General features: G+C 45.6%; 1 protein-coding gene across 1 annotated transcript in view; it reads right to left on the minus strand.

The window, feature by feature from the left end:
* LOC126249637 (angiotensin-converting enzyme-like) overlaps positions 1–16,424 on the minus strand; it is a 274,120-nt gene that overhangs the window by 143,522 nt on the left and 114,174 nt on the right. The window contains exon 4 of the mRNA XM_049951314.1: positions 10,742–10,974. Within this exon, the coding sequence (XP_049807271.1) occupies positions 10,742–10,974 (233 nt within the window). The remainder of the gene's footprint in view (positions 1–10,741; positions 10,975–16,424) is intronic.

Below are 16,424 nucleotides of genomic sequence, written 5' to 3' on the forward strand. Positions count from 1 at the left end.
AAAATACGTATCTAAAGTGTCTCTGCGATATGTTGAATGATACACACTGACACATAAAACCTAAGAGACGATTGAAGTTCGAGGAGTCTCTTGGCTCTGAGTCATGTATAAGACTCAAACATTACTTGAAAGTTTAATTTTTCAATAGGTCGTAATTAACGATTGTCCTGAGCGACTGGATCTTATACACGTTAAACCTTTTACTACGTCTGCAGGAACAGCAAACGTTGAAACATACACTGAACAGCTGCAGTTATGTAAAGCGATTGCGTCTTAATTGCAAAAGCTAGTTAAAAAAGGAAAAAGACAGACTTTCTTTGATTAATATTAGCTATCATATTCTTGGATCAGTCTGATAAACAGTGACTCGGACACATGCTAATACACTGGTATCAACAAGTTGTAACCTCTATGACATCCATATGCAGTGTGGCGTTGTAGCGGCAGCTGAAGCCTAAAAAGCGATGTTACCAAGCTAATGACGGTCTAGTAGAGACTAACGCACAAACTCGTCAACAGTTTTGACAAAAAAACTCGTAGTGGTCATCTGGGCTCAGTTAGAGACGGGACTGATTACTGAAGACAGTTCTACTCCATTCAATGAATTTTCATGACGGACACATGTCTGGAGACGCCCAGGACGGCAGTGGGATATCAACCGTACTGTCGTCCGCCATACGGTTCGACGACCAGGAGTGATGGTCTCCGGTGCCACTTCTTTCCATAGCAGGACCCCATTGAACGTCATTCACGACACCCTTACAGCACAGTGGTAAATCGACGATATTCAACGCCCCATTTTGCGGTTCCTCATGGCAAGCCATCTTGGGCTTACATTTCAGCAAGATAATGCTCGTCTGCAAACGGTGAGAATTTCTACTGGTTACCTTCGTGTTTGCCAAATCCTACCTTGGCCAGCTAGGTCACCAGATCTCTCCTCAATTGAGAAAATTTGGAGCATTATGGTCAGGTCCCTCAATCGTCACGGGATTTTGACGAACTGACGCGCCAGTACGACAGACTTCGGCACGATATACCTTATGATGACATCCAGATACGGTATAGATCATTGCTAAGTCGAATAACTGCTTGCATTATGGCCAGAGTTGTACCAACGCGTGGCCAAGCGGTTCTAGGCGCTACAGGTTCGAATCCTGCCGCGGGCATGGATGTGTGTGATGTCCTTAGGTTTGTTAGGTTTATGTTGTTCTAAGTTATAGGGGACTGATGACCTCAGAAGTTTAGTCACATGGTGCTCAGAGCCATTTGAACCATTTTGTACCAACGCGGCCGGCCGTTGTGACCGAGCGGTTGTAGGCGTTTCTGTCCGGAACCGCGCGACTACTACGGTGGCAGGTTCGAATCCTGCCTCGGGCATGGATGTGTGTGGTGTCCTTAGGTTAGTTACGTTTAAGTAGTTCTAAGTTCTACAGGACTGATGACCTCAGATGTTAAGTCCCATAGTGCTCAGAGCCATTTGAACCATTTTTTTTTTGTACCAACGCATTACTCACTTGCTCAATTTGTGGAGCTCTTTCTTTCGAATAAATCATCAGGTTTTTCTGAAATGGTAATCGTTTGCTTATCTTTACATATACCATATCTACCGATTTCCGCCTTATTCGGATAATTCTTCATGGTGTGTCGCTTTTCTTTATTTTATTTTTTTAGTGTAAATTAAGAAGGCACTCGCCGGTACCGTCTATGTGAACATTACAAGGAAGCCGTGTCAATAGTGCTGAGAGTCACACTCACAGAAACGTCGCGCCTTTTTGACGAGCAGGAGACTCGAGAAAAGAGAATCAATTCGACTCACTGTTACAGACATGAAAATCTTATACAATATGTACCATTGATCTTGATGACATCAAACAACTTTTTATCCAGAGTAAACCAATAAAAATGTGTCACCGAAATGGTTTTTAGCTGTCAGGAGGGCTTTAACCAGTATGATCTTCTTTCTTGTAGCTTTGTTGGATACGAATATACACTCCTGGAAATGGAAAAAAGAACACATTGACACCGGTGTGTCAGACCCACCATACTTGCTCCGGACACTGCGAGAGGGCTGTACAAGCAATGATCACACGCACGGCACAGCGGACACACCAGGAACCGCGGTGTTGGCCGTCGAATGGCGCTAGCTGCGCAGCATTTGTGCACCGCCGCCGTCAGTGTCAGCCAGTTTGCCGTGGCATACGGAGCTCCATCGCAGTCTTTAACACTGGTAGCATGCTGCGACAGCGTGGACGTGAACCGTATGTGCAGTTGACGGACTTTGAGCGAGGGCGTATAGTGGGCATGCGGGAGGCCGGGTGGACGTACCGCCGAATTGCTCAACACGTGGGGCGTGAGGTCTCCACAGTACATCGATGTTGTCGCCAGTGGTCGGCGGAAGGTGCACGTGCCCGTCGACCTGGGACCGGACCGCAGCGACGCATGGATGCACGCCAAGACCGTAGGATCCTACGCAGTGCCGTAGGGGACCGCACCGCCACTTCCCAGCAAATTAGGGACACTGTTGCTCCTGGGGTATCGGCGAGGACCATTCGCAACCGTCTCCATGAAGCTGGGCTACGGTCCCGCACACCGTTAGGCCGCCTTCCGCTCACGCCCCAACATCGTGCAGCCCGCCTCCAGTGGTGTCGCGACAGGCGTGAATGGAGGGACGAATGGAGACGTGTCGTCTTCAGCGATGAGAGTCGCTTCTGCCTTCGTGCCAATGATGGTCGTATGCGTGTTTGGCGCCGTGCAGGTGAGCGCCACAATCAGGACTGCATACGACCGAGGCTCACAGGGCCAACACCCGGCATCATGGTGTGGGGAGCGATTTCCTACACTGGCCGTACACCACTGGTGATCGTCGAGGGGACACTGAATAGTGCACGGTACATCCAAACCGTCATCGAACCCATCGTTCTACCATTCCTAGACCGGCAAGGGAACTTGCTGTTCCAACAGGAAAATGCACGTCCGCATGTATCCCGTGCCACCCAACGTGCTCTAGAAGGTGTAAGTCAAATACCCTGGCCAGCAAGATCTCCGGATCGGTCCCCCATTGAGCATGTTTGGGACTGGATGAAGCGTCGTCTCACGCGGTCTGCACGTCCAGCACGAACGCTGGTCCAACTGAGTCGCCAGGTGGAAATGGCATGGCAAGCCGTTCCACAGGACTACATCCAGCATCTCTACGATCGTCTCCATGGGAGAATAGCAGCCTGCATTGCTGCGAAAGGTGGATATACACTGTACTAGTGCCGACATTGTGCATGCTCTGTTGCCTGTGTCTATGTGCCTGTGGTTCTGTCAGTGTGATCATGTGATGAATCTGACCCCAGGAATGTGTCAATAAAGTTTCCCCTTCCTGGGACAATGAATTCACGGTGTTCTTATTTCAATTTCCAGGAGTGTATAAATAGCATTAGTCTATATTAAATACTACCGGATACGAGGGCTTGATAAAGTGTAATACCTCCGAATTTCTTAGGTGAAGACTCTTACAGCTACCTAAATAAAAAGTTTATTAAGATTGTACATCTTTATTCTTCATGTCCACATATTTATTTCTCAACATAATCAGCCTGGTGACGAACACATTTCTTCCAACGACAGATCAGTTTGTTCGTAACGTTACTGCAGAATGTCTGACATCGTTGAGGGTACCTCAGCCTCACCTCTGCGTTCACCGCTTCTGCCACAGTGAAGCCTTCGAAAAAGTTCTTTTGGTGTTGGAAACAAATTAAAATCGGATGGGGTCGACATACTTAGGTTACACACCGCCACGTTACATGCTGCAATGCGGAGCCCTTCAGCGGCAGACAGCTGTCATTATCTAGACATGAGGAATAAAGATGTAGACTGGTAATAACGTTTGATATATTTGAAGAGCTTCAAAAGTTTTCACATTAAAACTTCAGAGGCATTACTTTTCAGCACGCCCTCATATTCTTTTATTCGGCAGTCCACTTCCTCTCCTCAAGACCTGTTCAGAAACGTATCACAGCGTACCAATCATGCAAACAAGACGTTGTTCAAAACGTAACACAGAAGTGATTTTGATTCCCCTGTACTGGCATATCGTGCAGGTACCCAGGGTGTCGAAAGTCACCACTTGATAGAGATAAAAGTGAACAAATAAGAACACGACGAAAATGCACAACCGTCATTCCGTCGAGCGTCTTCAGCTGGAGGTTCGTCTGGGAACAATGTGCGCCATCGAAGAGGAGGTTAAATGCTACCAATATATGAAAAACGTACGTTAGCAGAGAAGTAACTGCAATTATGTTTCCTTAATTACAATACGGGCAAATGTAGTGCAGTACTGGAGCATTTTTAAAAGATTAGTTGTGTATTGTAAAGACACTCCTTGATTTAAAACTTCATCATTGCCTTCCTTATACTGTGACAGCACACTAACAAGTAAACACCTTTCCCACGTAAGTTTTCTCACCTTGTTATGACGCTGAAAGAAACGGAAACTTTCGGCCCAAGGCATCGTTATCGGCATTGAACTCGCACAGGTGAAGCCGCAGAAGTTAATGCTGTCACTCCTGTTGCAATGAATCCTCATGAGGCCTCTATACAGCTTGAACAGACGATTGGTATACCTAAAACCTGTACACACCACATCCTAACACGTCACCAGTTCCATCCTTATAATGTACGTTTACACCACTAACTGCATGGTGATGATTTCCTGAATATTGTACAAATCAATCAGTGGGAATAGCAGCAAATGCTCTCCAGCCACAACTTCGTCTCCAACATTCTTTTTAGTGATGAACTCTCCTTCTTAAACAAAGGAAAGATCATGCATTATTGAGCCAACGAAAACCCATGGTTGCTTAGACATACAGAACATCATCGTCAGTGGAGAGTTAAGGTCTGGTGTGGGATGCTTATTACTAGAGCTATTGGCCCTTATTTCATTATTGGTAACCGAAACAGCAGGGCATATGCCAGTTTTCTCACACGAGTTCTTCATCGCCTTCTGGATAAAGTGCCGTTGTGTGCGATGGATGTTCAGCACAGAATGCCTTGCGTGCTCGTCGTTTTCTGCACCGAAGGTATCCTGCCAGATGTAATGTTCGTGGAGAAACAGTGGATTGGCGTACTCGGTCTCCTGACTCAAAATCTCTGGACATTTCTCTTTGAGGATACATAAAAACGTCTATCACGAATGACCAAGCAGGAACGTACTGTGCTCGCTTGTAATTCACTTTAACAGGCAACATTGGAAGCAGCGATGGATTTTTTTGATCCAAGGTGTGGCCAGTATATTACTGTCCGTGGCTGAAAGTTCTGCCACTTTTTGTGCCCATAATGGATTGCAGTACTACAAAATTGTTTTAAAGACGCCGGTTTCTGTTCCTTATTAAGCTGACTGTTTTGTTCATGGGAACGCGTGATAAGTTTCTGAACAGGTTTTTCGGAGAAGAAGAAGATTACCATGAGGCGAATCAAGCGCTTTATCATTGTAAGGGGTACAGGGGCGAGTGAATGTGCCGGGGCTTACCCCAGTTAACTACTACCAGCGCGACGTCCATCATAACACGCCTGTGCTTAACATATAAAGGATTGCACCATAATTCAGGGGTGAAATTAATATAACTTTTGCATAGTTAGTCAGTGTATGCTTGAGTATTTTAATGTCAACAGTAAAGTTTCAGAATGATCAAATGAATATGTTAGGCAAAATATACAATCTTAAGAAAAAATAAATGGCGCTCAGTAATAAAATTATAAAGCTAAGAATTGTCCATAATATGCAAATGTGTGTATTTATTAGAAGTTACAAGTCTAGCTTGATCACAGCAATATTTTGATTAAAATAGGCATTGTTACGAAAAATTGAAGCCACTAAATATTAGACTCAGAAAGCTGAAAATTCGTATTTAGCCTCATTTTTTTGTAAAAACATCAAATGTGTGACATAAATAAGCTGCCTCTATTAATTTTTCAAGTTACTTACTAAAAACAAAATGACAGCTAGGGGTGGGTACAGGGGAGAGGCAGGGAAAGAGACTTGGAGCGGGTGGGTGGCTAGTGTCTCGGAGGGAGGCTTTGGATTTGCTGGCTAAGAAGACAGAGAGGATGGGAGGTAGGTATATGGTCTAGGCAAGCAATGCACGATTGTAGGGGCCGGTGGGAAGCGGCAAACACTGCAGACGACATGCAGATTTCAGTTGGAAGGGAACGATAGGATGGAGGAAGTGAAACCTGTTGAGTGGAGCGCTCTGCAACAGTGTGTTAGCTGAGACTGAGTCCAGGGCAATTATGGGCAGTTTGGAGGTGACCATTCATCCTGGAGGTTGACATGTAGACATAAAAAGCTCTCCATTGTTGTAGCAGAGTTGGTATATTACATGGCTCCTTTCACAGTTGGCCCCGCCTCTGTTTTGGTAGGAAAAGCCTGTAACAGGAGTGGAGTAGGAGGTGCTGGGTACATTGTGAGAGGGAGTGGCATGGGGATGGACTGACATGTGTAGACCTGGTAGTCCACAGAAAACCAATTTATAAGGGTGGGATGGATATGGGCATGACGTCTCTCATTTCATGGCAGGATGAGAGAAAATCAGTGCTCTGGTGAAGAATATGGTTTAGTTGTTCCATTCCTAGGTGATACTGGGTGACAAGTGGGGCACACCTTTTTAGCTGATTCTTGAGTGCTGTAGGAGGATTGGGGGTGTATGATGATATGGCACAGGAAATCTGTTTGTGTATTATATTTGGAAGTATTACCTGTCTGTGAAAGCCTTCATGAGACCTACAGCATGCTGGGCAAGGAAATTCTCATCAGTGCAAATATATATTCCATGGTTGACTACAGTGTATAGGAGCGATTTTTTTGTATGGGAGGTATGCTAGCTATAAAATGCAAGTAAAGTTAGTGGTCAGCAGGTTTAATATGGACAGAGGTGTGGATGGCGCCATCAGAGAGGTTGAGGTCAACGCCCAAGAAGATAGAATGGTGGGTAGACAACTGGGTGAAGCAGATGGGAGGGATTGTTTTGAGGTTGTGAAGGAATGTGGATGGGGTGTCTCGGATCTGATCATCAATGAACCTGAAACAGACAAAGAGTGGTAAGTTTTGGGAGGGTAGTAAGGTTTCCTGCAGATGGTCCATAAAGCGGTTGGCATAGAAGGGTGCGTCTCAAGTGCCCCTGACTGTGCAAGAGATTTGTTTGCATACCTTCCCATTAAAGGAAAAGTAGTTGTGGCTCAGGATGCAGTTGGTAAGGTGTATGAGGAATGAGATGGCGGATATGGAGACAGAAGTATATTGGGAGAGGTTGTGTCTAAGAGTGGCAAGGACATGGGCATGAGGGATGTTGGTATATAAGGATGAGGCATCAACAGTGAGGAGTAGGTATCCAGGAGGTAAACGGGTGTGGATGGTAGAAAGTTGGGGAAGGAAGTGGTTAGCATCTTTGACCTGGGGGAATGGGTTTTGGGCAACTCGTTGGGATGTTGGTCAAGAAGAGTGGAAAATATTTCAGCTGGAACATGGCAACAACCTGCAGAGGGGTGTCCAGAATTGTTGGGTTCATGGATTTTGGGGAGCACGTAAAAGGGGAGTGTTTGGAGTACTGTCGAGGTGAAGTGGGAGATAGACTCAGGACAGAGGTTCTACGAAGGTCCTATGGATTTGGGATTGGAGTTTATGTTGGACAGTTGATATGGGATCACTCTGGCAGACCTTCTAGATGGAGGAGACAGACATTTGCAGAGTCCTTCTGTCAGACAGTCACTGCAACTCATCATGACTATTGTGGAGACCTTGTCTGCAGGAAGGATGATCAGGTCAGTATCAGTTTCCACATTGTGTATGGCTGTCCTTTCTTCTGCTGTAAAGTTAGTATTCTTGGGAAAGGACCTGAGAAAGAATAGTGATGCCAGTTTGGAGGTAAGGAACTCATGGTAGGCGACCATGGGGTGAGTAGGTGGGAGTAGGATAGGGTCACAGTTGGATTGTGGTATGAACTGGGAGAGAAAATGCTGAAAGTTGGGATAAGTTGGCTTAGCTTGCAGTAACTGGTTCCGAAGAAGTGCTAGCACTGTAGGATTAAGAGGAAGGAGAGTAGGTCTCTGAAAAGTCCAACATAATTAAACTTGTCTCTATGGCAGGCCTTTGGATAATGGAAACAATTTTTTGCCTCCAATCTCTTGAACCAAAGTCAGTCTAATCCCAACACTGTCTTCTGCCTCTAGCAGTGCATACAGCCATCCAGCCATGACCCTTCCCCACTCCCCTCCCTACTAACCACCTCTTGTCACCTTCCAGAAATTTCTTACTTTCAACTTAGCATCACCATCCTTCCCCAGGACCCTTCCTAAATACACGAAAGGACAGCCATAAACGATCTGTAAACTGATCCTGACCTAACCATCCTACCTGCAGACAAAGGCTTCACCATTGTTGTGATGAGTTGCATCAATGGAAGCTTTCTGCCAGCTATCTGAGTCCTCCACCAACAAGCTCTGTCCAACTAATCCCATTCGAGAAGTCCAACATAAACTCCAGTTCCTACTGAAATTCTTTAATCTTTCCCAAAACCTCTCACCTGACTTTCTCTCTCTCCTTGCCCCAAGAACACCCTGCACACTAACCTTCTACAGGCTCCTGAAAATCCAAAAACCCAGCAATCCTGGATACCTCACTGAAGCTAGTTATTGTGCACACACTGAAAGAATTTCCCCTCTTCTTGACCATCATGTCCAATCAACAGTCCGAAACCTAACAGCTCACATCAAAGACACCAACTACTTCCTTCTCCAACTTTCTATCATCGATATCCATTTACCTCCTGGAATGACGATGCCACTTCCCTATACACCAACATCTCTCATGCCCGTGGGCTTGCCGCTGCCAAAAACTACCTCTCCTAACTTCCTTAAGACTCTAATCTTAGCACCTCGTTTCTCATACGCCTTACCAACTATATCCTCACTCACAACTACATTTCCTTTGAAGGGAAGGTATACAAACAAGTCAATGGAACAGCCATCAGCGCCCTCTAGGCACCCTCCTATGGCAAACTGATAATAGACTACGTAGAGGAAACCTTCCCACCATCCAAAAACTCACAACACCTAGTCTGATTCAGGTTTATTGATGATATCTTCATGATGTCCACTCAGGGCCAAGACAGCCTATCCACTTTCTTCCACAATCTCAACACCTTTTTCATCCACGTTACTTGGTCCTCCTCTACTCTATGTGACATCTTCCTGGATGTTGTACTCCACCTCTCTGACGGCTTCTTCCACATCTCTTACTACATTAAACCCACAAACCACCTACAGTACTTGCATTTTGACAGCTGCCATCCCTTTCAATTAAAAAAAAGCTGAATGAAAGTTTCACAGGAGAACTTCTGTGAAGTTAGGAAGGTTGGAGACGAGGAACTGGCGGAAGTAAAATTGTGAGGACGGGTCGTGAGTCATGCTTGGGTAGCTCAGTTGATAGAGCACTTGCCAGCAAAAGGCAAAGGTCCCGAGTTCGAGTCTCGGTCTGGCACACAATTTTAATCTGCCAGGAAATTTCAAAAAAATTCCTCCCATACAACTTAAAAATCTGCAGGTGACATATCTTCAGTGATGAGAAGTCCCTTGTCTAGTGTGCTGACGGACTCAAGAAGACTTTCACAGATGGGCAATACCTCCAAACCTAGTCCACAAACCTATTTACCATGCCATATCATGCACAGCCCCAGGTCTCCCATCAACCCCAAGGTCAGCAATATCACCCTGGACTGATTAACTGAACCACATCATTTACCAGGGCTTTGATTATTTCTCATCCTGCCCTGAAATGATCCCTGTAGCAAATCAAGGTACAAGACCTGACAAATACACCCACCCAGTACCTTCTACTCCAGTCCTGTCAAAGACTTACCCTAACCCATCAGAGGCTGCGCCATCTGTGAAAGCACCCGTGTCATATACCAAGTATTCTGCAAACACTGCACAGCTTTTGATGTCTGTATGACACCCAACCAACTGTCCACCAGCATGAAAGGCCATTGCCAAATTGTGGCTAACAACAAAGTTGACCCCGGAGTGGCACAGCATACAGCTGAGCACAAGTTCAGCTTCAATGACTGCCTCACAACCTGGGCCATCTGGATCCTTCCCACCATTACCAGCTTCTCTGAACTACGCAGTTGGGTTTCATTCTTACAACACGGTCTCAACTCCCACAGTAATCCTTCCCTCAGTCTCAAGGAACACATTGTCCCCACACCCTCCACCTAATAGTTTGCCCTATCTCCGTTCTGTCATCCCCTCCCAGCTCACGATGTCACGTCGCGTCCAGTGTGCGCCGCTCCCCACTGGCCCTTACATTTGTGTATTAATTGTCTAACCCATATACCTACTAACCCTTCCTCCCACATTCCTAGCTGGCAAACCGCTGCCTCTCTTGGAGTCACTATGCACACATTCCCAGTTCCTCTCCCTGCCCCTCACCTCCCTCCCACTCTACTCACCCCTAGTTGACATTATCTGCACGACAATCATTCCACCTCCCGCATCACGCCTGACTTACGTTCTCACTGCCCCTGACAGACGCCTAAACAGTCAAAGTTGCTTGTACGACTGAAATTTTCGGTGTATTAGAAAATACTCTGTAGACTTTTGCATGGATATCAGCTGTCATATCGGTATCAATCGAATTTCACTAATGTAGTAACGTAATGAAGCATACAAATGTTACTGAAATATACAAGAGGTTACTCACGTCTGCGCTTGGCGGCAGTGTTCATGAGAATGACGAGCTTCCTGAAGATTGACCTGGATGGGCGGCCCACTGTGTCTCGCCACGACAGCCACGCCCATTTCAGGAACTCCGGCTGCCGAGTATTTTGCATGGCTCTCTCCAGCTGCTCGTCCCCCACGTAGCAGCGGCCGTTGTAGCACATGCTGGCCGATGTGTACACTTGCTGCAACTGGTTGCTCAGGTTTGCGTATTCCCTGCAATCATACGTTGACCGTCACACTACTGTAGACACAATGGCAATCTGACTGCCAAGGGCGCTGCAATTCAGTGTCTCCTGGTAGCAAGAAATGTTCATCGTGTCACATGCTGGCCGGCCCGTAGAGATGCTGCAGATGGTTGCTCCGCTATGCCTGCTCCCTGAAATCATACATCGGACATCATGGCAGCCCCACCACCAAGCTCAGTAAACAGAACTGTCGCTCTTGGGAACACGACAAGGTGTGCTCGGCTCTGCATCCCCATGGTACCCGTGACCAGTATAGAAGAAGGTGTCGGACGTATGAATTTGCAGCACCCGCTTTCGCAACTGTGTGGACTCCAGCAACTCTACACCGTCTGTCAAAAAGTTTAGAGACTGGATCAACAAAAAATAGAAAAAAATTAAGATGTTGATTTTCATGCTTCGGATGTTGTACATTAACTCCCTCCCTTGAGACAACTTACAGAAATTCCATATTACTCAGTGAAACTGTCAGAAAAGTCCTTCTTTGGGATGCTATTCGAATCGCACGTCACCTTGGTTTGAAAGTCGCTTTTGTCGTCAGTGTTTCACTCATGTCACAATAGGTCTTGACACGGCCTTGTTTTTGTTTCGGATTCAAGGTGTGCCGGCAAGATTATACACTTTCCTCCCCTTCTAAAAATTCTGGAGAATGTCGCGAACACTTGACTGAGGGATGTTAATCTATTGAGTTGTTGCATGCTATGTCACTATCCAGACCATCACACAGAAATTCCAAACTGCAGCAGGATCCACTGCTAGTACGATGACAGTTAGGCGGGAGCCACACATTATGCCGGTAGATGCCAAACGAGGCCTCGCTTGGTGTTCGGAGCATAAACATTGGACAATTGAACAGTAGGAAAACATTCGGTGGAGTGACGAATCACAGTACACAATGTGGCGATCCGATTTCAGGGTGTGAGTATGGCGAATGCCCGGTGAGCGTCATTTGCCAGCGTGTGTAGTGCCAAAAGTAAATTTCGGAGGCGGTGGTGTTATGGTATGGTCGTGTTTTTCATGGAAAGGGGTTGCACGCCTTGTTGTTTTGAGTGACACTATCACAGCATTGGCCTACATTGATGTTTTAAACACCTTCTTGCTTCCCATTGTTGAAGAGCAATTCGGGGATAGCGATTGCATCTTTCAACACGATCGAGCGCCTGTTCATAATGCACTGCCTATGGTGGAGTGGTTACACGACAATAGCATCCCAGTAACAGACTGACCTGCACAGAGTCCTGACGTGAATCCTATAAAACACCTGTGGGATTTTTTGGAACGCCGACCTTGTGCCAGTCCTCAACGACCAACATCGATACCTCTCCTCAGTGCAGCGCTTCGTGAAGAATAGGGTGCCATTCCCAAAGAAACCTCCCAGCACATGATTGAACGTATGGGCCAACACCATATTGAATTCCAGCATTATCGATTGAGGGCGCCACGAACTTATAAGTCATTTCCAGCCAGGTCTCCAGATAATTTCGATCACATAGTGTATGTATTACACTTCACAAAATAGACATCGTCGACATTGGAGAAATGTTCAAAACAAACCATTAACTTGCACCATGAACACTGAATGAATAATGGCGTGCAACAGCGATCACAAATGTACGCACCATCAAGATCGAAGGTGAACTGCTTGGGAGTTACAAACCATGCAGGACGTTCATCTAGGTATCCACTCTTAAACAATGCACATAGAATCATATTGGTGTGACGGACTGAAGGGAACTGATGGAATGTGATTTCATGCAACGGAATGACGAACAGTCTGTCGTGAAGCTTACCGTGAAACGCTATCCTTTATGGTGTAGCTGAGGATAGTGTGATAATATGTTTCAAAGGCACGAAAAAAACAAACATCTAGAGGCTGAATTTGTCCAGTGGGTCCAAGTGGTATGAGCTGCAATGTCGCACACTTTTCAGGAGAGATAGTTTGCTCTAAGTGGGTATTATTTTTATATGCAGACCAGGAATCATGCAAAAACAAGTGATTTTGACCAAGTATTGGCCGAAAGCGGTGCTCATGCCGTAGTTGCAGTTTCTTTCATCCATTTACCTACTCTTGCTTGGTGTGACGTAAATATTCCCTACTGCCCTTGCAAGACCACGGATACGAATAAGAATTGTAGTGGGCAGAGCACCTCCAACTTCTCGCAACACAGTAAGTAACATTTCAGCCAATTTACCATTCATATTAACAGTCGGCATAGTTGTATGCGAACGCGTTAAGTCATTGATGTTAGTTGATCCTGATACAATTTTCTTGGTACCTCTAATTTTCAGGGCTCCTTTCGTATACGTTTCCTCCTGAAATCCCGACAGGTCTGAGGTGAAAACAGATTCCTTACTGAACGATGCGATAAGTTTCTTTATCTCTTACACAAATTTTCGGGCCGATTCCGCAGTTTGCTGTGCATCCTCAAGTTGACGCTTTGTTTGGAAATTCGTTATCTTATGTCTTCCAGCTCTGCAGCAATGTTTTAAGTTATGAAACTATACCCTTGAAATCACTGTAGTATATGTCGCGCACAATTTGATGTGCATAACGTAGTAGGTCACTATCATACACATTCGGTAAATCGATCATCCTTGGAAAGCGCAGACACCAGTATTTGTAACAACTGTGCCTTGTTCTCTCTTGAATTTGCGTAGATTTTCCTTATGCACTACACGGCCATATTGCTTCAGACTTATTCGAAATCAGTTCATAACTGTTTTTTTTTTTTTTTTTACTATGCACCAGATGAACTTCCATGGACACAATTATGTTTAGTACCCGCTCCTTAGATAACGATTGTCCTTTACTACGTTGCATTGGAGACGAGATTTGTGGCTCCCTATTCGACAAGGATGTTGAAATACGTGGCGAGACACCTGTTCAGTATCACTTCCACCTGTTGGGCAGGTATCGTCATAATTGCACTACTCGTGTACCTTGTGCGTACAGTCGGGCGTGAACGATATCACACATTCCACTGGCTCTTCTTGCAGAAACGCTATTATTTCATGTGTCACTTCTTTCTCACTCTGTGAAATTTCTTGGGTTCCTTTATGAGGAAATATCAAGTTCAACAACTGTTGTTGTAGGTATAATGCAATGTGTGCTTTATTTAACTTTATATTTGTTCTTATTTGTATTATCACCACTAGCACTGTTGTGAGTTACTCGTCAATTAAGCATTTCAGCTACGCTCTGTAACGTCATGCTGTGCTCACCAGTGGATACCTTCAGACCCGCCCCCTGTTGTTACTAGCAGCTAGTATTGTGGTTGCATGGTAGACAGTAAGTGGGGTATCGAATGAGGTAAGCATTATTGGCTTTTTGCGACCCCTTATTCAGGGGGTTCCTTGTGAGAGCATCAGTGCAGAGTGCGAGCGGCAGGAGATGAGCCCGTCGACATAATGAATTGATCAGCTGGCATGTAGCCAGGGCTAGAGCAACAGGTTGCTGCCTCCCCGTTTCATGCTGTTACTCTAAAGAGCACGCAGGAAGCGCTCCCCTTTAACGAAATCGTGGTGCGCGCTAAGAATGGCTGTCTCCGTATCACCTTGAAATTCTCTACGTTACCGTCATGATCATTTCACAAGATATGCGTAGAATGAAGCAATAACTTCTTTACTCTTCCTGAAACGTCTGATCTCGGAAAGTTAACGCTATTACTCCATGTGACACATAACGCCATTCTTGTAGCATCTGCCACTAGAGTTTGATAGGCATATCCCTGACCGTGTCAGTTTACTTAGCGAACTCGCGACTGAACGCACAGTTTTTCTTTTGATCCTCTCTATCTTACCTAGTAATTCTGCCACGTAAGAGCCCAGATAGAGGAGCAATGCTCGACAAACAGTCGGGAGAAAGTTTTCGAAACTATCGTGGGTGAACTACATTTCCTTAGGTGTCTTCTAATTAATTTCGATCAAGCGTCTGCTTTTCATGCAACTAATTTTATGTAGTCACTCCACTTTCGATCACTGTGAACGTTAAGGCTACCTGTTATATCGTTACTATTGTTTAGAGGAATTGCCGCGCGGGATTAGCCGAGCGGTTATGGACAAAGACCAATGCTGTGAATTGGATTCGCGGACATGCCATTCACTACCTATTTGGACAAACTGTAGACTCTGTACTCGATTTTTGGACATATCTCAATGACCGTCATTATGTCGTTTTCCGTCACCCAAAGTACAGACAATTTTTCTCGAACTTCCTTGGGAGTGCTTTCCACGACCCGCCTCGCAGGTGGAATGTGTTAAGCCAAGAGAGAAGAAGGGTTCTTGTTTGAACAAATGAACATTTCTGGACAATTGAACGGAACACATCAATTTCGAGAAGATGCGACTCAACATATTACCGGCGGGGCGTAGAATGCCTCTGATCAACTTAAAAAAATAAGAAATAAAAATAAAATAACATAAAAAAATTCAGAAAAAGGAAGATTTTGTTTTGTTTGTAAGGATAGCCCTAACCTTGATTTCCCATATTTCCCCTGGTATATAGGCAGCTCTTTGGGGTTGGTTTACTCAGGAGCCAACGCCTGAAGTGGGTCAGATTATTTTGTTATAGGATGAAAAGTGGCGGTGACACTTAGTTTTTTTTCTTTTTTGTAGTTCCATTTTCCTAAGGGGCTAAATTTACAAAAAAAAATTAAAGAAAGCGAGCAGGGAGACCCGGATTCCAGTCCCGGCTCCAGCACAAAAAATAAAATTAAAAAAATAGAAAACAAAAAACAAAAAAATAAAAAATAATAGAAAAAGCGGTTTAAGGCGTTGCAGTCATGGACTGTTTGGCTGGTCCCGGCGGAGGTTCGAGTCCTCCCTCGGGCATGGGTGTGTGTTTGTCCTTAGGATAATTTTGGTTAAGTAGTGTGCAAGCTTAGGGACTGATGGTTTTAGCAGTTAGGTCCCATAAGATTTCACACACATTTGAACATTTTAGAGTAATTACTCGCCGAAAGTGTAATCGAATTTTAACGTGTCTTTCCTAACTGTAGTATATTCGGCCACCGTGTTTCTTGGATATGCTTCACGAACTAGTCGCGACCTCACATCACCCCAAAGTAGGTGTTCGTCAACAGAAAGCTGCGTTGTTTACCGCCAAGCCCCTACGGCCGTCACAACTTCCGGGACGCGCAGTTCGCGCCGCTACGGGGCGTGTGTGTAGCAGTAAACAGCTGCAGCAGCGCGGGATTTGTGTCTGCGTTGTTACGTTTCCAAGTGGCGGCGTGCCTGTGTTCCTCTGCGCAAGTACTTACGTCCCCACCGAACCTCTCCTCGGCCACTTCAACTGTGGCTTCCCGACGTATCGTCAGCCAAGCAGTGAAACTGCGCCACGGACCCCGACGCCTGCAGCAGCTGCAACACCACCAACATTGCTGCCTGGCGCCGTCACCGGGCAACCAGGCACTGCTGTGGTAC

The sequence above is a fragment of the Schistocerca nitens genome, chromosome 3 (genome assembly GCF_023898315.1).
Source record: "Schistocerca nitens isolate TAMUIC-IGC-003100 chromosome 3, iqSchNite1.1, whole genome shotgun sequence".
Taxonomy (NCBI): domain Eukaryota; kingdom Metazoa; phylum Arthropoda; class Insecta; order Orthoptera; family Acrididae; genus Schistocerca; species Schistocerca nitens.